Genomic DNA, 23618 nt, shown 5'->3' on the forward strand with positions numbered 1-23618 from the left:
CCAACATCAGGGTCTTTTCAAATGAGTCAGTTCTTCACATCAGGTGGCCAAAGTATTGGAGTTTCAGCTTCAACATCAGTCCTTCCAATGAACACCCAGGACTGATCTCCTTTAGGATGGACTGGTTGGATCTCCTTGCAGTCCAAGGGACTCTCAAGAGTATTCTCCAACACCACAGTTCAAAAACATTAATTCTTCAGCTCTAAGTTTTCTTTACAGTCCAACTCTCACATCCATACATGACTACTGGAAAAAATATAGCCTTGACTAGACAGATCTTTGTTGGCAAAGTAATGTCTCTGCTTTTGAATATGCTGTCTAGATTGATCATAACTTTCCTTCCAAGGTGTAAGAGTCTCTTAATTTCATTACTGCAATCACTATCTGCAGTGATTTTGGAGCCCAAAATAATAATGTCTGCCACTGTTTCCCCATCTATTTGCCATGAAGTGATGGGACCAGAGGCCATGATCTTAGTTTTCTGAATGTTGAACTTTAAGCCAACTTTTTCACTCTCCTCTTTCACTTTCATTATTGTAGCCACACGTTCTGGAAAACAAAATCACTCAGAAGGACAATGCAGATAGTGGAGCGCAGTTTATTACACCGGTGGGCCCAAGGCAGAGTCTTCTCTTAGCCAAGGACACCAACCAGCATTTGTGAAAATCTTTTATACCCCATGAGTACGTGTCTGAACCCACCACTCTAAATTCCTTGAGACTTACATAAACCAAGGAAAATACAATCCCAGTAACCCCATCATTCACGTGCTATGTGCTCATGTGCTCAAACAGTTAGCCAATAATCAATAAACCCAAGGTTACACTCCGAAAGATACAGAAAAATATATGGCTTGTCTGGAGGAAGGGGTGATTAGTGTATGTTTTCTCTTAGGCATTGAGTAACCTAGATATGATCTTCAAGGTTCCCCTGTCTGTAGGGGGTCTTATCCTTCTGTTGTATTCATAGACACTAAACACAGAGTTCAGAGTCCGTTGGAAAGGTGGCCTAGAATGATCAGCATGAACAGGCCTAAGAGGGAGTCCAGGCTCTATGAATTCCTTCTTTATCCTCAAGAGACTCTTAGTTTTTCTTCACTTTCTGCCATAATGGTGGTGTCATCTGCATATATGTGGTTATTGATATTTCACCCAGCAATCTTGATTCAGCTTGTGCTTCATCCAGCCCAGTGTTCCTCATGACATATTCTGCATATTTAACTTTAAATAAGCAGGGTGACAATATACAGCCTTGATATACTCCTTTTTGTATTTGGAACTAGTCTGTTGTTCCATGTCCAGTTCTAACTGTTGCTTACTGACCTGCATACAGATTTCTCAAAAGGCAGTTCAGGTGGTCTGGTATTCCCATATCTTGATGAATTTTCCACAGTTTGTTGTGATCCACACAGTCAAAGGTGTTGGCGTAGTCAATAAAGCAGAAATAGATGTTTTTCTGGAACTCTCTTGCTTTTTCCATGATCCAGCGGATGTTGGCAATTTGATCTCTGGTTCCTTGCCTTTTCTAAAATCAGCTTGAACATCTGGAAGTTCATGGTTCACATATTGCTGAAGCCTGGCCTGGAGAATTTTGGCATTACTTTGCAAGTGTGTGAGATGAGTGCAATTGTGCGGTAGTTTGAGCATTCTTTGGCATTGCCTTTCTTTGGGATTGGAATGAAAACTGACCTTTTCCAGTCCTGTGGCCACTGCTGAGTTTTCCAAATTTGCTGGTATATTGAGTGCAGCACTTTCACAGCATCATCTTTCAGCATTTGAAATAGTTCAACTGCAATTCCGTCACCTCCACTAACTTTGTTCATAGTGATGCTTTCTAAGGTCCACTTGACTTCACATTCCAGGATATCTGGCTCTAGGTGAATGGGAGTGATCACACCATCATGATTACCTGGGTCGTGAAGATCTTTTTTGTACAGTTCTTCTGTGTATTCTTGCCACCTCTTCTTAATATCTTCTGCTTCTGTTAGGTCCATACCATTTCTGTCCTTTATCGAGCCCACCTTTGCATGAAATGTTCCCTTGGTATCTCTGATTTTCTTACAGAGATCTCTAGTCTTTCCCATTCTGTTGTTTTCCTCTATTTCTTTGCATTGATCGCTGAAGAAGGCTTTCTTATCTCTTCTTGCTATTCTTTGGAACACTTCGTTCAGATGTATATGTCTTTCCTTTTATCCTTTGCTTTTCACTTCGCTTCTTTTCACAGCTACTTGTAAGGCCTCCTCAGACAGTCATTTTGATGTTTTACATTTATTTTTCTTGGGGATGGTCTTGATCCCTGTCTCCTGTACAATGTCAAGAACCTCTGTCCATAGTTCATCAGGCACTCTATCAGATCTAGTCCCTTAAATCTATTTCTCATTTCCACTGTATAATCATGTTTCAGTTTATTCTTAATATTAGTTATGTCTTCAGATCAGATCAGATCAGATCAGTTGCTCAGTCATGTCCGACTCCTTGCGACCCCATGAATCCCAGCACGCCAGGCCTCCCTGTCCATCACCAGCTTACAGAGTTCACTCAGACTCACGTCCATCGAGTCAGTGATGCCATACAGCCATCTCATCCTCTGTCATCCCCTTCTTCTCCTGCCCCCAATCCCTCCCAGCATCAGGGTCTTTTCCAATGAATCAACTCTTCACATGAGGTGGCCAAAGTACTGGAGTTTCAGCTTTAAAATCATTCCTTCCAAAGAACACCCCGGGCTAATCTCCTTCAGAATGGACTGGTTGGATCTCCTTGCAGTCCAAGGGACTCTCAAGAGTCTTCTCCAACACCACAGTTCAAAAGCATCAATTCTTCGGCGCTCAGCCTTCTTCACAGTCCAACTCTCACATCCATACATGACCACTGGAAAAACCATAGCCTTGACTAGACGAACCTTTGTTGGCAAAGTAATGTCTCTGCTTTTGAATATGCTATCTAGGTTGGTCATAACTTTTCTTCCAAGAAGTAAACGTCTTTTAATTTCATGGCTGCAGTCACCATCTGCAGTGACCCTGGATCCCAGAAAAATAAAGTCTGACACTGTTTCCACTGTTTCCCCATCTATTTCCCATGAAGTGGTGGGACCGGATGTCATGATCTTCGTTTTCTGAATGTTGAGCTTTAAGCCAACTTTTTCATTCTCCACTTTCACTTTCATGAAGAGGCTTTTGAGTTCCTCTTCACTTTCTGCCATAAGGGTGGTGTCATCTGCATATCTTAGGTTATTGATATTTCTCCCGGCAATCTTGATTCCAGCTTGTGTTTCTTCCAGTCCAGCGTTTCTCATGATGTACTCTGCATATAAGTTAAATAAACAGGGTGACAATATACAGCCTTGATTTACTCCTTTCCTATTTGGAACCAGTCTGTTGTTCCATGTCCAGTTCTAACTGTTGCTTCCTGACCTGCATACAAATTTCTCATGAGGCAGATCAGGTGGTCTGGTATTCCCATCTCTTGATGAATTTTCCACAGTTTATTGTGATCCACACAGTCAAAGGCTTTGGCATAGTCAATAAAGCAGAAATAGATGTTTTTCTGGAACTCTCTTGCTTTTCAATGATCCAGCAGATGTTGGCAATTTGATCTCTGGTTCCTCTGCCTTTTCTAAAACCAGCTTGAACATCAGGACATTCACAGTTCACATATTGCTGAAGCCTGGCTTGGAGAATTTTGAGCATTACTTTACTAGCATATGAGATGAGTGCAATTGTGCGGTAGTTTGAGCATTCTTTGGCATTGCCTTTCTTTGGGATTGGAAGAAAACTGACCTTTTCCAGTCCTGTGGCCACTGCTGAGTTTTCCAAACTGGCATATTGAGTGCAGCACTTTCACATCATCATCTTTCAGGATTTGGAATAGCTCAACTGGAATTCCATCACCTCCACTAGCTTTGTTCATAGTGATGCTTTCTAAGGCCCACTTTACTTCACATTCCAGGATGTCTGGCTCTAGGTGAGTGGTCACACCATCGTGATTATCTGGGTCGTGAAGATCTTTTTTGTACAGTTCTTCTGTGTATTGTTGCTATCTCTTCTTAATATCTTCTGCTTCTGTTAGGTCCATACTATTTCTGTCCTTTATCGAGCTCATCTTCATATGAAATGTTCCTTTGGTATCTCTGATTTTCTTGCAGAGATCCCTAGTCTTTCCCATTCTGTTGTTTTCCTCTATTTCTTTGCATTGATCGCTGAAGAAGGCTTTCTTATCTCTTTTTGCTATTCTTTGGAACTCTGCATTCAGATGTTTATATATTTCCTTTTCTCCTTTGCTTTTCACTTCTCTTCTTTTCACAGCTATTTGTAAGGCCTTTCCAGACAGCCATTTTGCATTTTTTTTTTCCCATGGGAATGGTCTTGATCCCTGTCTCCTGTACAATGTCACGCACCTCATTCCATAGTTCATCAGGCACTCTATCTATCAGATCTAGGCCCTTAAATCTATTTCTCACTTCTACTGTATAATCATAAGGGATTTGATTTAGATCATACCTGAATGGTCTCGTGGTTTTCCCTGCTTTCTTCAATTTAAGTCTGAGTTTGGCAATAAGGAGTTCATGGTCTGAGCCACAGTCAGCTCCTGGTCTTGTTTTTGCTGACTGTATAGAACTTCTCCATCTTTGGCTGCAAAGAATATAATCAGTCTGATTTTGGTGTTGACCATCTGGTGATGTCCATCTATAGAGTCTTCTCTCGTGTTGTTGGAAGAGGGTTTTTGTTATGACCAGTGCGTTTTCTTGGCAAAACTCTATTAGTTTTGCCCTGCTTCATTCCACATTCCAAGGCCAAATTTGCCTGTCACTCCAGATGTTTCTTGACCTCCTACTTTTGCATTTCAGTCCCCTTTAATGAAAAGGACATCTTTTTTGGGTGTTAGTTCTAAAAGGTCTTGTAGGTCTTCATAGAACCTTTCAGCTTCAGCTTATTCAGCATTACTGGTTGTCTTAGGTTGATGAATGTTATACAGTGTGGATTGTGGTCCTCTTGACTAAAATACTCATTTCTTTACCTGGACCAGTTCGATCATAAACTGCTTTCCTGATGTGCAGTTTTCATTAGTGTGGCTTCAGATTGCTTTCATTTGATTCACCAATTTTTCTTAAAATTTCTGTAATTTTTGTACTGTGCTCATTGTTGCTGATTATGTCAGTCATGGTGGACTCAGGTTTAAAAACAAGATATCTATGTTATTTTCTGTCATGATAAAGAATTGAATTTTACATATAAGTGCTATGGCAAGGAATGAGGCTGCTTGAAGAAAGAAACAAAATAATGATAAATGCTAATCAAAAGTGTGGTTCAAAATACATTATAATGCAATAGTAATTAATTCAATCTATGGTCAACAAGGCTAAGGCTATGGTTTTTCCTGTGGTCATGTATGGATATGAGAGTTGGACTGTGAAGAAGGCTGAGCACCAAAGAATTGATGCTTTTGAACTGTGGTGTTGAAGAAGACTCTTGAGAGTCCCTTGGACTGCAAGGAGATCCAACCAGTCCATTCTGAAGGAGATCAGCCCTGGGATTTCTTTGGAAAGAATGATGCTAAAGCTGAAACTCCAGTACTTTGGCTACCTCATGCGAAGAGTTGACTCATTGGAAAAGACTCAGATGCTGGGAGGGATTGGGGGCAGGAGGAGAAGGGGATGCCAGAGGATGAGATGGCTGGATGGCATCACTGACTCGATGGACGTGAGTCTGAGTGAACTCCGGGAGTTGGTGATGGACAGGGAGGCCTGGAGTGCTGTGATTCATGGGGTTGCAAAGAGTCGGACACAACTGAGCGACTAATCTGATCTGATCTGATGGTCAACTAACCCATTGGATATCACATTGTATCTGCAAGTAGTTAAGTAATGCTGTTTCCAGTTTTGTAAGAGTATATACAGACTTAGATATGTATATAGATATAGATAAGATCTGTAGATAAATTCAGGTACATTCTGAGAGAATGAAAATTCTCTAAGTCCCTGTAGAGTCCAGGTTATATATTTTTTTTAATATACAGTTGAGAACTTACATCCATTATTAAAAGTTGAATATGGGAGGGAAAATAATAGGTGACTAAAAGGTGGATTAGAAAAAGAGAATTAAGTCATGAAATTAAAGATTTTCACAAATATTTCAATTTTATAATAGGAAGCAGGTAGCAGTTGCTATATTTCTAATTTTACAAACACTCTTCTGGGAAATAAGCTAAACTGGATGAACGGAAATGTCTTGCCATGGATCTAGGTAGGAGGTGATGCTGAGGCTGCATGAACAGTAGAAATGAAGACCAGATAGTGGTCTCACAAATAGAATAAATGGATGAATCTTTTTACAGAATTCCAATTATTGAACAATTTCAATAACAAGGAAAACCTATAAAATTTGACATCAAAATGAAGTTAAAAATTCTGAATATCTAGAAAATGACACAGATGCTGTGAGTAGACTTCTTGTTGTTGTTTTTACAAAGAGCATGTGAAAAATAGTTAAACACAATCATTTCTTTTTAGATTAACTTTTGAATTAAAAAATTAAATTTCAATATGTATGCATATAGTTTTATTTTTATTTAATTTTTCCTCAGTGTTTTTTCTTGGCAAGACGTATTTTTGTCAGACAGAAAATCCCTTGAAAGTAAAATTTATATTTTGTCACAAGAGGAGTAGAAGTTTATCATAATTCATCCTACTGTAATAAATATGAGGAGTTCTACTTATTTGGCAAATTTGCTAGACATCTCAGAAACAGCTAGTCTCTTTTCCTCTTCTTTCCTATGCTAGCAAACTTCCGGCAACAAAACAGACAACACTTTGTAATGACAAATACAACAGTTGTCACACAGGCCAGCAGAAACCCAATCACATCCAGAGAGTGGTACTGGAACCAGGTGAGGTTGTGGGAGGCTGGCCGCAGGTGCTTGGCTCCTTTGTGCCGCATGACAAATTCAATCCAGAAGATCGCTCGGTCCAAGGGTTTCATAGGCTGATCATGTTGAATAGCTGATAACCTCATGATATTCTCTTTGTAGCTGAAGGAAAATCAGTGATTACTTTGTATAATGAGCTATAATAGATAAATAAATGAAATTTTCTTGCAAATGGTAACAAAGAGTGCAACACAAAGTGGAAGAAAAGTAGCTACTTTTCTTCCAAGGTGATTACTGAGATCTTAGCTTATGGGCTGTGCTGTGCTTAATCAGTCAGTCATGTCTGACTCTTTACCACACCATGGACTGTAGCCAAGCTAGGCTACTCTGTCCATGGTGATACTCCAGGTAGGAATATTGGAGTGGGTTGACATGCCCTCCTCCAGGGGACCTTCCCAACCCAGTGATTGAATCCAGATCTGCATTGCAGGCAGATTCTTTACTATTCAAGCTACCAAGGAAGCCTGAGAATACTGGATTATCCTATCTTTTTGCCAGGATCTTCCCGACCCAGGAATTGAACCAGGATCTCCTGCATTGCAGGTGGATTCTTTTCCATCTGAGCTACAAGGGAAGCCCAGCTTATGAGCTAGGATTTCTTAAATTCTTAGGATTTTGAGCTAAAAAGAAAAGAAAGAAAATGAGAGGGAAAAGACTGTGTAGTCTAAAGAATGGCATGAGTTGTTCCAAGGCGAAAAAAAAAAATTCATAATTTGTTTGTTCAAAGTTTGAATTATCTAGTAAAGAATTGTTAATTGACCTGATAAACATGTTTTAAAATGCAGTCATAATCCAGATATAGCAAGTAAATCTATGATGAGGTTGAGAGACAAGTCCAGAAAGGATTGATCTTACATTAGTGAAGTAGTGGTTGAAAATGTGGAAGTGGATTGACTTGGTTTGATTTTTGACTCCGATACTTGCTGGCCATTTTTTATTCTTTCTGTCCCTTAGTTTTTTTAAAACTTAATTTTATTAATTTTTTAAAACATTTTTATCTTTTAAATTTTTATTTTATAAATGGAGGGCCCAATCACAATAGAGTCCACAGGTTTTCATTTTTGTATAAAATGGATAGAAATAGTACCTTATCTGATTATTTTGAGAATATCATATTGATTCTTAGAGACATTCTTAGAATCTAGTATACACTCAGAAAATGTTTTCTCATATTGTTCTGGTTCCTGTTCTTTTAGAAAAAGATTCTCTTAGAATGTGGAGAAGACTCAAAATTTCACTTTCAGGCATTGCAGTTACAATGCCTGAACTACTGTTTCTACTGTTAAAATGATGATGGACTGTGTGTGTGTTTGTGTTCAGTTGTGTCTGACTCTTTACAACCCCATAGACAGTAGCCTGCCAGGCTCATCTGTCCATGGAATTCTCTAGGCAAGAATACTAGGGTCAGTAGCCATTCTCTTCAGGGGATCTTCCTGACCTAGAGATGATGGCTAACAGACAAGAAAGTAGAAAGAATAATGAGATATGGTTCATGAACTCTAAATCACAAAGTGCTATAACATGGCACTGTAGCGATAACAATGGAGTTAACTTTTTTCCCTTTTCTGTCAAAGCACAGGGGGAGCACTTGGTGTTTGCAAGGATTGCAGTAATCAGGAAATATTTTTGTGATACAATAGGAATCAGTTCAGTCACTCAGTGATGTCCGACTCTTTGTTATTCCATGGACTGCAGCACGCCAGGCTTCCCTGTCCATCACTAACTCTCAGAGCTTGCTCAGACTCGTGTCCATTGAGTCGGTGATAGCATCTAACCATCTTATGAGTAGACTACAATAAAGAAGTTACTTAATATGTGTAAAGTAACACTATGCTTCTAAATAAAATATGTAGCATATCATGAACATTAAGTATATAGCAGCTAAGAAATCATCTTCATTTTTGACACCAACTTTACATTATTAAAATTAAAAAAATATAAAGATACTAGAGAGATGTATGTTTATATAGAATCAGCAAATGAAAGATCTATTACTTAAGAAAAAAAAGAAAATGTGCTTTTTACGCTACTCATTTAGGACAATAGCTGTGCTAAAATTAAATTTAAATAACACTGCTATAAAAACTGGAGAAGGAAATGGCAACCCACTCCAGTGTTCTTTCCTGGAGAATCTTAGGGATAGGGGAGCCTGGTGGGCTGCCATCTCTGGGGTCACACAAAGTTGGACACGACTGAAGTGACTTAGCAGTAGTAGCTGTAAAAACACAAATACACACTGTGCTACTGTTACTGGCATTCTCAAAATGTTTCATTGCAAAGTCATTATGAAACAATAGGGGGAAACATATATATATATATATAACATTTATGATATTAATATAATTGTGTTACTGAAATTCACATATATCCTGAAGTGATTTGGAAATCAAATATTTCTCATTTTTGAAAATTTGGCTTTTAGACAGTAATATCCCATCATATCTTCCAAATAAGACAAAATCAATCACAACCTAAAGAACTCAGGATATATCTACATTTATAAGCAATATCTACATAGTTGAAATTAAGTTAGAAAGTTGTAGTTAGCAAAGTATTATTAAAAACTTGCAGATATAGAGAACAATTTTGGTTACCAGATTGGAGGAATAGAAATATATGCATAGAGGTGTAGGAAGCTAAACTACTGGAAATAATATAAGCTCAAGGTTGTGTTGTACAACACTGTGAGCATAACCAATATTTGGTAATAATTTTGAATGGAAAATAGGCTTTAAAAATTGTGTAAAAAAATTTTAAAAAGGAATATCCCAACATATCTTTCCAAATCAACTGCATTTAGATTTATAATTCTTCTAAATTAGACAAAAATTATCATAATCAGAAAACCTAAGAATAAACCTGTATTTATAAATATTATTTACATAGTTGAAAATGAGTAATTAGAAAATTCTAGGTGTTTACCATTTATCAGTGATGAAGCCAAAATATTAGCATAGAAAACTTGGAAAATATTAAATGTAATGGGAATTTAAGATTGATTATGTCAAAGTGGTTTACTGAAAATAAAGTATCTTTGTAGAGTTTAAAACATTTGAGGAGTTCACAGGCTGAAAGAAAGTGGGCAGATGCGTATTCATATTAATATGATACATGGTTCCCTACTTACCTTTGTTCTCAATGCTTCTTAATCCTTCTATTACCATTTCAGTGATTCTTCTCATTCTAATGATTAAATCTTTTAGAATTTCTCTACTATCTTTAAACTACTGACAAACCTTTCCCAGAAAACCATGAAAAAATATTGAGACACTCACAATAGGTTATTGTTGATTGTTTTCAAAGCATTGAATAAGGCTTACTCTTCATTATACTTATGTGAAGGCTCATTTCTGCCTCCTTGGCCTTCAGATGAAAACTTCTCTAGAAAGAATGTCAGGTAAAAAACATATACTCACAAAGGATTATTAATGACTTCCTTCAATGCATTGAGCAAATCTTCTGTTGACATTGTTTCCAAGTCCAATCTGATGGCTGCTCCCTTGGCCGTCATATGAACAATGTTATGAGGTTGATCAGCAAACAAAGGAAGGCCCACCATAGGGATTCCGTGGTAGATGGCCTCATAAATGCCATTGCTTCCACCATGAGTTATAAAGGCTTTGGTTTTTGGATGACCTAGGATTGAGTGAATTTCAATAAAATGATTAATTATAACTTTTAGAATAAAATGAGAAGTGGGCTTTATAAGGCTCTGAAAGAAGCAGTGTTTTTTTAGATAACAGATTATTACACATATGAGAGTGTTTTTAAATTGCTTTCAGAACTCAGAGAAGAAACTGCTATGTCTGCTGAAGGGGTAAATGAAGACTTTGTGAAAGAAGTGCTGAGTCACTTGAACGTCACAGATGAACCCATGATTGGCAGATGAACAACTTGAAAGAACATTCTGGGTAAAAGAAACCACAGTGCAAAAAAAGAGGAGGGCATGCCAGAAATTATTCTCTTAAAGATATAGTGGAGTCATTTGGTCTGACAGGGGAAAAGAAGGATAATGGTAGTGGCACTGGGAAGGAAAAGCAACCTTTTGTCATGAAGTGTGTTATTGCATCATAAAAATGATTGCAGATTTTTCTTTTAAACAGAAAATGGAGAGTCACCTGTAATAAAAAGGGAACTCATTTTTAGTAGCATTTAGCATACCCCTACAGAGGGGAAAAGAGAGGTATAAGGAAAGAATTCAGAGACAGAACAACATTCAAGGAAGTTATTGAAAAGATCACTGTGAGTAGAAATTAGAGCCAAAATAAAAATTCTGGCCATAAGGGGTGTGACTGTGTAGAATAAAAGGCCAATTGTTATATATTCTCCCTTTTCCCCCTCACATAGGAAATGAAAATAAAATAATACATTTTTCAAGTGTTTCAATAATTCTCTATACATTTGTTTCCTTTTGAAGTGCTATCACTTTGCTCAGCTGTTACCGTGTTTTCAATACTTTTTTCTACCAAGTCTTACCAAGAAGGTCATTCTGGGGGATCCACCTAAACAGCCGAATATTGGGTCCTAAGGTGTCTGGTTTCTTGCCATCATATCTCCATAGAACCTGTTAGGGTAAGGGTAATATCTTATTCTATGAGTTGAACTTCAACGTTACAATTCTAAAGTGATCAAAATATATCTAGTCTTCCATATGACATGTAAGAAATGAGGGCATATTAAGTAATATTAACTGTTAATACATTGACTGGCTTCCCAGGTGGTGCTGCTTGTAAAGAACCCACCTGCCAATGCAGGAGACATAAGTGATGTGGGTTCAGTCTCTAAGTTGGGAAGATGCCCTAGAGTAGGGCACGGCAACCCACTCCAGTATTTTTGCCTGGAGAATTCCATGGACAGAGTGGCCAAGTGGGATATGGTCCATAGGGTTGCAAAGAACTGGATACAACTGAAGTGAATTAGAACCCATGCACAATACCCTGACATGAATAGGAACACCTACACTTGATATACACATAATGGCATAGATGATTGAGATGTCAGTCCCAACATGAAAACTTAAATAATTTCTAGGTGGTCTTATTTCAAGAACAAAAAGACAGTGACAGATTACAAGTAACATACACACTTATTTGCCTTCTTTTTATACTAGCTGTCATCTTCAAATTTAATATTCACTGATTTCTTTTTGACCATTATAGAAGAGAGTTTAGTTATATCAACTTGTTAGTATAATGTTATTTTATTGACTTTCACACATTTTGGTTACAAAGAGGAAAATGGCATGCATCAGCCACTTAGAAATAAATACCTTTGCTTATTCATAATTTATTAATAATAAGTTAATTAGTGCTTCTTAGGAAGTATAGCTTCATTTAAGTTATAAACTGTTAAGCACTTGCAAAGGCAATGACAACTGGAATTTTTTAACATGAATCCAAAGTATTACCACTATTACTAGACTTGGATGTTTTACCTTTAGAAAAGAAAAGCCAGTTGGAAATTTGAGAGGGACAATAGGACTATTGAAAAAGTTCCAAAATAGTGGCATCAAAGTTTATTCAACTGGTCCTGAATACTTCAACAATGAAGCACAAAGCATTGACAGAATTGATTAGTGTGGTCTCTAGATTCAGTACAAAAATAAGGAACAATTTTGGAATTCCAAGCAATTCTCATAAACTGGATTATAATTTATTAGTGTTTAACTTATATTTTCTCTGTGAATGAGTGTAAATTATTTTTAGTTTCTCAGCAAAAAATAGCATAGATTATTAGATTAGATTAGATTATTAGATTATTATTATTATTGCAAACTAAAAAAGTTGTTCACAAATATCTGAAGACTGCAGGGGTATTTTATATATTAGAAAAAAAGTTACTGCTGTATTTTATGAAGAAGAAGGCAGCTGAATCTTTTCCATGCCAGTCTTCCTTATGCTTGACTGCTTCTTATAGTCCCTTCTCCCTCTTCACTCAGGAGGAAGAATATGACAGGAAGCAGAGTTCATTAAGGACCAGACTTTACAGAGTTCACCTTTACAGAGTTCACCTTAAGGGCAGGACCCTATCTTCACTCTTTCACATTGATCTTCCTGCTTCAGATTTTAGCAGGGCCTAGTCATGCATTGGAGAAGGAAATGGCAACCCACTCCAGTGTTCTTGCCTGGAGAATCCCAGGGACGGAGGAGCCTGGTGGGCTGCTGTCTATGGGGTCGCACAGAGTCGGACACGACTGAAGTGACTTAGCAGCAGCAGCAGCAGTCAACCAGGGAGGTAGATGTTTCTCTTCTCTAAATCAGTTGGGGGATGGCAGTTTGGGGAATCTTGTCCATCCTTTCTCTGAGTAGCACTCTAAAAACACACTGATAGGTCTGTTCCAAAACTTATGGGATACAAAAAGGACCAGGATTACATGCTAAGTGTACACTGCAAGAAGCACTACAGACTTCTATCAATATTGCTTAAAATTATTGTGTGACTATATTTTCTGTTAAAATTTAACCCCAGAGAATATCTGTATGTGTACTGTACCTCAGATATCATTCAAGGAAATGGAACAAGTGACAAAGCAGAATTTGGCGGTTTCTTTTATGGCCCCAAGATACCATTATAATACCAAAATTCATATTGTGTCTCTTTAATATCATTATTTTTTTTAATTACAATGTTAATCTAAATTTATTATGGATGAAAGACACTCCTTGTAATTCTATAACACCTACTATATATATTTTGGTTTATATATATATGAGAGATAAATTGGAATTATCATGTAGTTTACCTTTCTGTTAGAAAATGTCTAAAATCAGACCTTTTATAGAGTTTGCTGCTGCTAAGTCACTTCAGTCGTGTCCGACTCTGTGCAACCCCATAGATGGCAGCCCACCAAGCTCCCCCGTCCTTGGGGATTCTCCAGACAAGAATACTGGAGTGGGTTGCTATTTCCTTCTCCAATGCATGAAAGTGAAAAGTGAAAAGTGAAAGTGAAATTGCTCAGTGGTGTCCGACTCTTCCCGACCCCATGGACTGCAGCCTACCAGGCTCCTCCATCCATGGGATTTTCCAGGCAAGAGTACTGGAGTGGGGTGCCATTGTTTAACAGACATTAAATAGTTGCTCACTGTTAAGGGACTGTGTGTACCTTCTGTGGAATCTGGGCAAGGGCTGATGCAATCACATTGGCTCTTTCTTCTGATATGTTACTGACCATTGACCCCAATGAAAACACCACAATACCATGTTCTCCAGAGCTCTGCACAAATTCTTCCATTTCCTGTGAAAAACAGAATTTGTTCCATCATAAAAGAGAAGGAGCACAGCAAACATTATTGAAGGGATTGCTACCAGAAACTAAAGAGAGAAAATCAAATATAGTCTGTAGTAGAGGTTTTTTAAAAAAAATATTGTGGTAAAATACACATGACATAAAATTTACTTTGTTAATCATTCCTAAGTGTATAGTATAGCAACATTAAGTATATTCCCACTGTGTAACCAATCTCCAGAACTTTTGCATCTGGCAAAACCGGAATTCTATGCTCATTAAGAAACTCCACATTCCTCATTCTCTAGCCTCTGGCAAGCTTCATTCTACCCTATGTTTCTACAAATGTGATTAGTCTGGATACTTCTTATAAGTTGAATTTTACAGTATTTATCTTTTTCTGATTGACTTATTTCACTTAGCATAAGGTTCCTTCATGTTGTGACATTTGTCAGAATTTCCTTTTAAATGTGAATAATCTTCCTCCCAAATCATCCCACCCTCTCCCTCTCCCACAGAGTCCAAAAGACTGTTCTATACATCAGTGTCTCTTTTGCTGTCTTGTATGCAGGGTTATTGTTACCATTTTTCTAAATTCCATATATATGCGTTAGTATACTGTATTGGTGTGGGAGAATGGCATTGAAACATGTATAATATCATATATGAAACGAGTCGCCAGTCCAGGTTCGATGCACTATACTAGATGCTTGGGGCTGGTGCACTGGGACGACCCAGAGGAATGATACGGGGAGGGAGGAGGGAGGAGGGCTCAGGATGGGGAACACTTGTATACCTGTGGCAGATTCATGTTAATATATGGCAAAACCAATACAATATTGTAACGTTAAAAAAAAAGAAACCAAAAAAAAAAAAAGAAATAATCATTGTTTATCAATAAATAACTATCCTTCCACACACAAAAAATTAAATGTGAGTAATATTCCATCACTTGTGTATATGATATTTTGTTTATTTCTTCATTAGTTGCTGGACACTTGGGTTGCCCTAGCCCCTTGACTCTTGTGAGTTGAGCTTTTACGGACATGTACAGACAGCTCATTGGGGTAATAAAATCAATTCTTTTGTATATGTACCCACAAAAGAGACATTGCTGAGCCATAGGTGTTGATATGTTTTTATATTATTCTTACCACATACTATATAGTTTATAGAGTGATTTCCTTCCTCCTCATGTTCCTTAAATATGTTAACTTCATGTCTTGGACATTGGTTAGTTGTGCTAATAAATATTCAGACTAAGAAAAAATATTTTAAAAATTTTGAAAAACTCCATACTATTTTCCATAATGGCTGTTTTTTCAACATAAATCATCCCTGAAGTCCTTGGGAAAGAAATGGGTGATATGAGGTCTATTTCTTCTATTATACTGAGTTCAGTTCAGTTGCTCAGTTGTGTCCGACTCTTTGTGACCTCATGGACTGCAGCACGCCAGGCCTCCCAGTCCATCACCAACTCTCGGAGGTTGCTCAAACTCATGCCCATTGAGTCGGTGATGTCATTCAACCATCTCATACTCTGTCATCCTCTTCTCCTCTTGCCTTCAATCTTTTCCAGCATCAGGGTCTTTTCAAATGAGTCAGTTCTCCTCATGAGGTGGCCAAAGTATTGAAGTTTCAGCTTGAGCATCAATCCTTCCAGTGAATATTCAGGACTGATTTCCTTTAGGATGGATTGGTTGGATCTCCTTGCAGTCCAAGGGGCTCTCAAGAGTCTTCTCCAACACCACAGTTGAAAACCATCAATTCTTTGGCACTCAGCTTTCTTCACAGTCCAACTCTCACATCCATACATGACTACTGGAAAAACTATAGCTTTGACTTGACAGACCATTGTTGGCAAAGTAATGTCTCTGCTTTCGAATATGCTTTCTAGGTTGGTCATAACTTTCCTGCCAAGGAGTAAGTGTCTTTTAATTTCATGGCTGTAATCACCATCTGCAGTGATTTTGGAGTCCAAAAAAATGAAGTCTGTCACTGTTTCCATTGTTTCCCCATCTATTTGCCATGAAGTAATAGGACCAGATGCCATGATCTTAGTTTTCTGAATGTTGGGCTTTAAGCCAACCTTTTCACTCTCCTTTTTAACTTTCATCAACAGGCTTTTTAGTTCCTCTTCACTTTCTGCCATAAGAGTGATGTCATCTGCATATTTGAGGTTATTGATATTTCTCCCAATATCAATAATCTTGACTTGTGCTTCATCCAACCCAGCGTTTTTCATGATGTACTCTGCATATAAGTTAAATAGGCAGGGTGACAATATACAGCCTTGATGTACTCTTTTCCCTATTTGGAACCAGTCTGTTGTTCCATGTCCAGTTCTAATTGTTACTTCCTGACCTGCATACAGATTTCTCAAGAGGCAGGTCAGGTGGTCTGATATTCCCATCTCTTAAAGAATTTTCCACAGTTGGTTGTGATCCGCACAGTCAAAGGCTTTGGCATAGTCAATGAAAAAGAAGTATTATGTATATTTTTGCAAATATATTTGTTTATAAGCAGGAAATGAGATAGGGCCAATATACATTGGCGGCAAGGAGATACTGTTAAACACTATTATATTGAGATTTTTCAACTATTATATTATTAATTTCTAACAAAAATTCTTAGAAGGAAGTTGTACTGTAGGATTCAACTGACCTTAAATTCTTTATTATTATAGGTCTACTAAATCAGTTATTTATTCCAGACATATTTTTTTGAGAATTATTTTAGATTAGTGATTAATATTTCATTTCTCTATTAGCACTATGAAAAACTTACAGTTTGAATCACTTATGTCTATCATTCACTCAGCTGTATAATCCTTATCTTAAAACTTGTCATAATTTCCCAAGCTGTCTAAATTATTAATCTCTGACATTGAGGAGTCTGGTATTATTTTTTGGAAGTTCTATGAGATAATCCTGTAAGTCCTGTGTATAACCCAGAGATATACTTGTGTATTTGCTTATTTGACTGACCATATTGCTGAATTTGTTTACATGTGGCACCCTTCATCCTGAACTATACTGTATAATTGATGTCACTGTAGGACGTACAATGTCAGCTGTGGTGAAGGACCCTCAGAGTCCCCTACATTAGTGTCCCCAGCGAACACCTGCCCGACAGTGGGAGAGGTGCCCCAGGGCTTTCTGCAGCAGAGATCTGGTCACCTTTTTAGTAGTTCACTTCAAACTATATAAAACTCCATGTGAATCTGTATTTGCCTGGATTGTTTCTGAATTATTTTGTCTTGTGGTCCTTTATCCTTTCTAATTTAAAAAATGTACACTCTATACTAGAATAATTACACATTACTCAATGATCCTGTTTAATAAATGTAGAGGAGCAAAATTTTCCTGACCAGTAGTAACATTTAAAATTGCTTGTCTTCATTGTATTGTCATGCTGGCTTGCTAACCAAAGCTGCTTCATCTATGCTGTGAAAGATACATCGATTTGGTATTATTTTAATATATCCTGTCAGTGATTAGTACAAATTAATCACTGATGTGGACTGATTCATTTTATACTCTGATATCTTTGTGAAAATAATATAAGTTCAAGGCAAGAAAATATGCAAAAGTATGAAAATTTATATAAAAGGAAATAAGATTTACTAAAATGCTCCATTCAGAGATATTCTTATTTTCAAATTTATATACTTTTAGAAAAGGCTAAAATATATTTGATATATCCTTTTTTGTTTCTGATTTTAAAGAAAAATCAATTTTTGAAAAAATCAATTTTTCAATTTTTACTGTTGAACATAATGTTACTATATTGTTAAAATGTTCACACTACCAAAAGTATCATACCTTCCAATTTCAAATTATACTAAAGCTGCAACATTTCAAATGATAGTGTACTGGCCCCAAAATAGACACGTAGATCAATGGAACTGCATACAGGGTTTAGAATTAAAACCCTGAATATATAGCCAACCAATTCAACAAGGGAGACAAGAACACTCCCTGTGGAAAGAATAGTCACTTCTTTCTTTTTGGAGAAAATTGGATAAGTATATACACAAGAAATTAAATGAGACCCCTGCCTTACACCCGTCACAAAAATAACTCCAAATGACTTAAAACAACTCCAAAGACTTAAACATAAGACTATATACGATAACATCCCTAAAGGAAAATGTAAGGCTGGAACTCTTTTGCATCAGTCTTAAAAATGATTTTTTTTTTCCTGATATGACATCAAAGCCACAACAAAAGAAAAAATCCACAAGTGGTACTATATTATACTTAGAGCATCTGCACAGTAGAAGAAACAATCAACAACATGAAAACGCAACCTACAAAATGGAAAAAAAAATGTTTTAACCACATATTTCAATTAAAGAATGGGCAGAAGAACAAAATAGACATTTTCTAAAGAAGGCTTCCAAATCACCACCAGGTATATGAAAAGATGCTCAATATCACTAATCATCAGGGAAACGTATTTCAAAATCACAATGAGATATTACCTCACCACTGTTAGAAAGTTGGTTTAGCCCTTATAGAACACAAAAAGAAGTTTCCTAATCTTTAAAATTGTAACTCCAGCTTATATTTTTTTAACCTTAGAGAAAATTGTGATCTTATTATATCTGTTATTTTCCAACTAAATATTATATATGATTTAGAGTGGTTAAGTATTCCTTATAAATACATACATTTATATTGTAGAAGAAGAATGTTCATTTTAGCCAAAGCACAGGAGAAGAGCCTCAAATCTCGCAGAAGGATTTTAGCATTTCATCTTATATATCTGACCGGCAAAATCTTAAAAATTCCTAACATTAAAAAAGTTTACATTAAGTATGTTAAATTATATTTTATTTAAAAGTAAGCTTTATTAAATTTATTAAATTATTTTCATTAATTTTTATGTAAACTTTTATGATTTACCTTTAAAACACTCCATGGGATATCTAATCTCTAGCAGTTTGCTGAATACTACAATCTTGATGATTAGGAATAGATCAAGGTGGCTGGCACACATTGGGTTATTGATAGTATATTATAATAAAAAATAAAAATAATGACAGCAGTTAATATTTCTTCTAGACCACTGAGTATATGCCAGTGGCATTTTGGATGTTTCACATGTACTTACAAATTTTTTTCTCTCAACAATATAAGGTTGGTACTATTATAAGATACAGTGTGGTCGTATCTCTATGAACACTGTAGTCTAGTTTTCACTCATTGTTGCCTACCTCTAGCAACAACCTGAGAAGTGTCCTTTTCTCCCACAATTTTCCCTTTACATCCAACCCAGTGACTACATGTTACTTGTTTGTTTGTTTAAGCAATAGTATAATATAGTGCTTAGTTGCTCAGTCATGTCCAACTCTTTGCGATCCCATGGACTGTAGCCCACCAGGCTCCTCTGTCCATGGGGATTCTCCAGGCAAGTATACTAGAGTGGGTTGCCATGCCCTCCTGCAGGGGATCCTCCCAACCCAGGGATTGAACCCAGATCTCCCACATTGCAGGTGGATTCTTTACTGTCTGAGCCACTAAGGAAGTGCAAGAATAGTGAAGTGGGTAGTCTATCTCTTCTCCAGGGGATCTTCCCCACCCAGGAATCCAATTGGGGTCTCCTGCATTGCAGGTGGATTCCTTACCAGCTAAGCTACCAGGAAAGCCTGTTTAAACAATATTTGACTCCACCTTTCTTTCTTAATCCTTTCAATGTTTTCCCAGTGCCCCTACTGGATGTTCTAAGTTGCTATCTGTTTCCACCTGACTTCACCAGCATCATCTGTCTCTTTACTTGGGCTTTTCCTGTTTACACTAAGCTCAAACTTCTTCACAACTACCATTACTACTCTACATGCTTTTCTTATCTATCTTCTTCTACCCCTGCCCCATCCCTTCTGTTTATTCTTGAGCATTCTTCTGATTTCACCTTAATTATCAGTGAATCAGAGATACCTTCTATGATTCATGCTGGATAATTATTAGCATTCCATTCTTTCCTTTTTATAACTGCTGCTGCTGCTGCTAAGTCGCTTCAGTCGTGTCTGACTCTGTGCAACCCCATAGACAGCAGCCTACCAGGCTCCCCCGTTCCTGGGATTCTCCAGGCAAGAACACTGGAGTGGGGTGCCATTTCCTTCTCCAATGCATGAAAGTGAAAAGTGAAAGTGAAGTCGCTCAGTTGTGTCCAACTCCTAGCGACACTTCTGCACAATTTTTATGACTTGTTTGTATTCTGTCTTTCTACGTGGAGTGTCAGGTAGCAAAAACTGTGTCTACTCCATTAATGTATGTTACTACTCACTTCTAGAATATATGACATATATAATTATCCTATAAGATTACAATTATAATATAATTATGTAGCTAATATATTACTTATATAAAATGTAATATAACTAGAAATATTGTTTAGTGGATATCTGATTATGCTTCATTATGTGTTGAATAATGAAGCTGTTATTTAACTGACATATTCTTAAAGTGTCCCACATATTCTAGCTTATTCTGGAACAACAATGAAATTCAGATACTTTGTTCCTATAGACATATATCAGTATCTAACTAGAAGGTCACTTTATCCAGCTTCCCACATCTGACTCACTGTAATCAAACATTTTAAATAAAGAATACAGCATGATTCCTATTGAAAACACAAAGTTAACAAAGAAGAACAAAGAAGAGTAGGTGACCTTAGGCAGGGGCTTGGCAGGTTTGCAGTGGAGGCCTCCTACAAATTCAACATTTGGTAGCCGTGGGCGAGGAAATGAAAAATCCCAATAGTTTCGAATAAGCCACATTTCGGCTTTCCCCATCAACTCTGCCATTGTAGTGGGCCTCCCTGAAAGTGAAATAAAAAACAAAAACAACAAATGTTGGATCAAATGAGAATATTGCTGTGTGTATATATTTTAGGTTATTTTTGTAAAGGAGCTTGGGATAATGTGGTCAAAAATGTTTGAATGTATCTGTTCTTCATAAATATAAATATAACATAGTATAATATAATATGTGTGTAATTCTCAGTGTACATGTCTTCACTTATTAAGACATTTTATGAGATTACTAGTGATTTTTTTTAATTAAAAAAAGGTTTTGTGAGTTAGATATATATTCACTTGCAGAAGTCCTATGTGCTTCAAGTTGTGGTATGTGACTTCCTGGTATCTGAAACTAGTAATGGGTTCTACCTTACCCTATAATTTAAGTGTTTTCATAATATTTATAAGACGGATGGGTCATTTTATATTTTTATTTCACTCTTTCACTTATTTGAGACTAATTTCTGTGAAATTATATTTATACAAACTCACCTTCCAAGGCATAAGGAAAGATAGGATTTAATGTTACCAAGTAAGAACATGAATTACCTAGTTGTGTGTTGTTTGGTCTCTAAGCCGTGTCTGACTCTTTTGTAACCCAATGGACTCATCTGTCCATGGAGTTTTCCAGGAAAGAACACCCAAATGGGTTGCCATTTCCTTTTAAAGGGGATTTTCTCAACCCAAGGATCGATCCCACACCTCCTGAATTTGCAGGCAGATTCTTTACCACTCAGCCATTAGGGAAGCCTGACTTACCTACTACTTCACTGTAAAACTGATTCCACTTCTTCTCATCGTACAGCTGAAACCAGTAGTCAAAATAAAGTACATATATCATATTTTTGACCCTCTCCATGAATGTCATGTGATCACTTAATTCAGACAACATAACAGGTACATAGGATGGTGGAAATGAAAGTCTTGCACTCCTCTTTTCAACCAAATAGCCTGGTGAGAAGTAGAGACTGTACACTAAAGGTACTTTAAGCATCTCAGCTAGCAGCTCTCCACAGGGTCCAACAGCATCTGCAAGAACGACATCAAACCTCGATTCCTGTAGTTTTGTCATAAGTTTCTTGTTTGAAACAACTTCACTACATATCTTCATACCAATATCAGAAAATTCATCAAATAGACTTTGTATTGTTGAAAGATGGATCCAAAAGAAATCTTTCACCGCAAGCATCCATGTCTCAATCAAAATCTTGGCAAGAGTCTGAAAATCATCTTTAGTTAAAGATACAGGGAAAGTCTCAAATTTCATAGCCAATGGTTTGTTGGGATCAATAAGAGTGGAAGCTGAAGATTGCAGTACAGTCACCTCATGACCCCTCATCACAAGCTCATCCAGAATTGTCTTCATATTCATCCAGTGACTAAATTCCACTGGCCACACCAGCACTTTTCCACAATTCCCAGAGCTAAAATAGCAAGTGAGCTGTAACAGCTGCAGAAGCAAGAGCCATTTCATAGACATCTTGTTCATATGAAGTAGATTAAACAACTACTATATCCTTTTGCTATTGCTCAGGTTTATATCTGGAAGAAATCATTCAGAAGTTAAATTATAACTCCTTTGCCTCAAATAAGTATATTGCATGAATAGTCAGCAGATGTGGAAATTAGATCAAAGGGCAAAGTGTAGACTACTTCAAGATTATACACCGTGTTTACATTGATTTGTCAGTGCTGTCACCCAGCTAAAAGTCAATGACCTTGTACACACAAATCAATTATATAATGTAAGAAAAAAGACTGCTGCTGCTGCTGCTAAGTAGCTTCAGTCGTGTCCAATTCTGTACGACCCCATAGATGGCAGCCCACCAGGCTCCCCCATCCCTGGGATTCTCCAGGCAAGAATACTAGAGTGGGTTGCCATTTCCTTCTCTAATGCATGAAAGTGAAAAGTGAAAGTGAAGTTGCTCAGTCATGTCTGACTCTTCGCGACTGCATGGACTGCAGCCTACCAGGCTCCTCCATCCATGGGATTTTCCAGGCAAGAGTACTGGGGTGGGATACCATTTCCTTCTCCAAAGAAAAATGACTAGTGTAAAACAATAGCAAGTGAGAGGCTCTTGTGTCTTCAATCACTTTGACATAGAATAAGAGAAAGGTGACATCAACAAAACGGAACATTAGGCGGTCCCAACACTTGCATCCCTCACAAAAACAAACAAAAAAAACAATAAATGAACAACTATAAACCAATATAAATTACTTTTTAAAATTTCTGGACTACAATGGAGAAGCAGCAGAAACCTTGCTGGTTGCAAACTCTGAGGATTACTGCGTAGAAAAGCGTGGGAAAGATTTTACCCCCACCACCCCTTCCTCCAGTTCAGAGGAGCTTGGCACTGGCAGAGATCCCCTCAGAGGAATTTCAGCCCATGAGGAAAAATAATGCAAGGGAACTCCAGCAACCTCATCATCATGACCTTTGCAGCCTTGCTCCTGAGCACTTCCACAGTGTCCACCTACACTGATTCAACTGACAGAGCTGCCTAGGGTCCCTGCTGCTGTGTCTTTCTTGAGGCTGGAAATGTCACTGTGGTGAGACCTGGTCTTGGGGTCCAGGAGTTTCCCCATCTCTCCTGTACCCCACTTTCCCTGATCCATGTGTCACAGTGCCTTACCATCTGTGCAACTAGAGTTTCTGATCTGT

General features: G+C 37.4%; 1 protein-coding gene across 1 annotated transcript; it reads right to left on the bottom strand.

Annotated features, from left to right (window-relative positions):
* Window positions 1-5976: 5976 nt before the first annotated feature.
* On the bottom strand, window positions 5977-22476 carry LOC109560527 (UDP-glucuronosyltransferase 2B4-like). The gene is made up of 6 exons (XM_019962847.2): window positions 21713-22476; window positions 20825-20973; window positions 14023-14154; window positions 11397-11484; window positions 10337-10556; window positions 5977-7022 (listed from the first exon to the last, which is right to left on the bottom strand). The coding sequence occupies exons 1-6, from the start codon at window positions 22440-22442 to the stop codon at window positions 6743-6745; spliced, it is 1599 nt and encodes a 532-aa protein (XP_019818406.2). The 5' UTR covers window positions 22443-22476; the 3' UTR covers window positions 5977-6742.
* Between the last annotated feature and the right edge of the window lie 1142 nt (window positions 22477-23618).

Source organism: Bos indicus, chromosome 6, assembly GCF_029378745.1.
Source record: "Bos indicus isolate NIAB-ARS_2022 breed Sahiwal x Tharparkar chromosome 6, NIAB-ARS_B.indTharparkar_mat_pri_1.0, whole genome shotgun sequence".
Taxonomy (NCBI): domain Eukaryota; kingdom Metazoa; phylum Chordata; class Mammalia; order Artiodactyla; family Bovidae; genus Bos; species Bos indicus.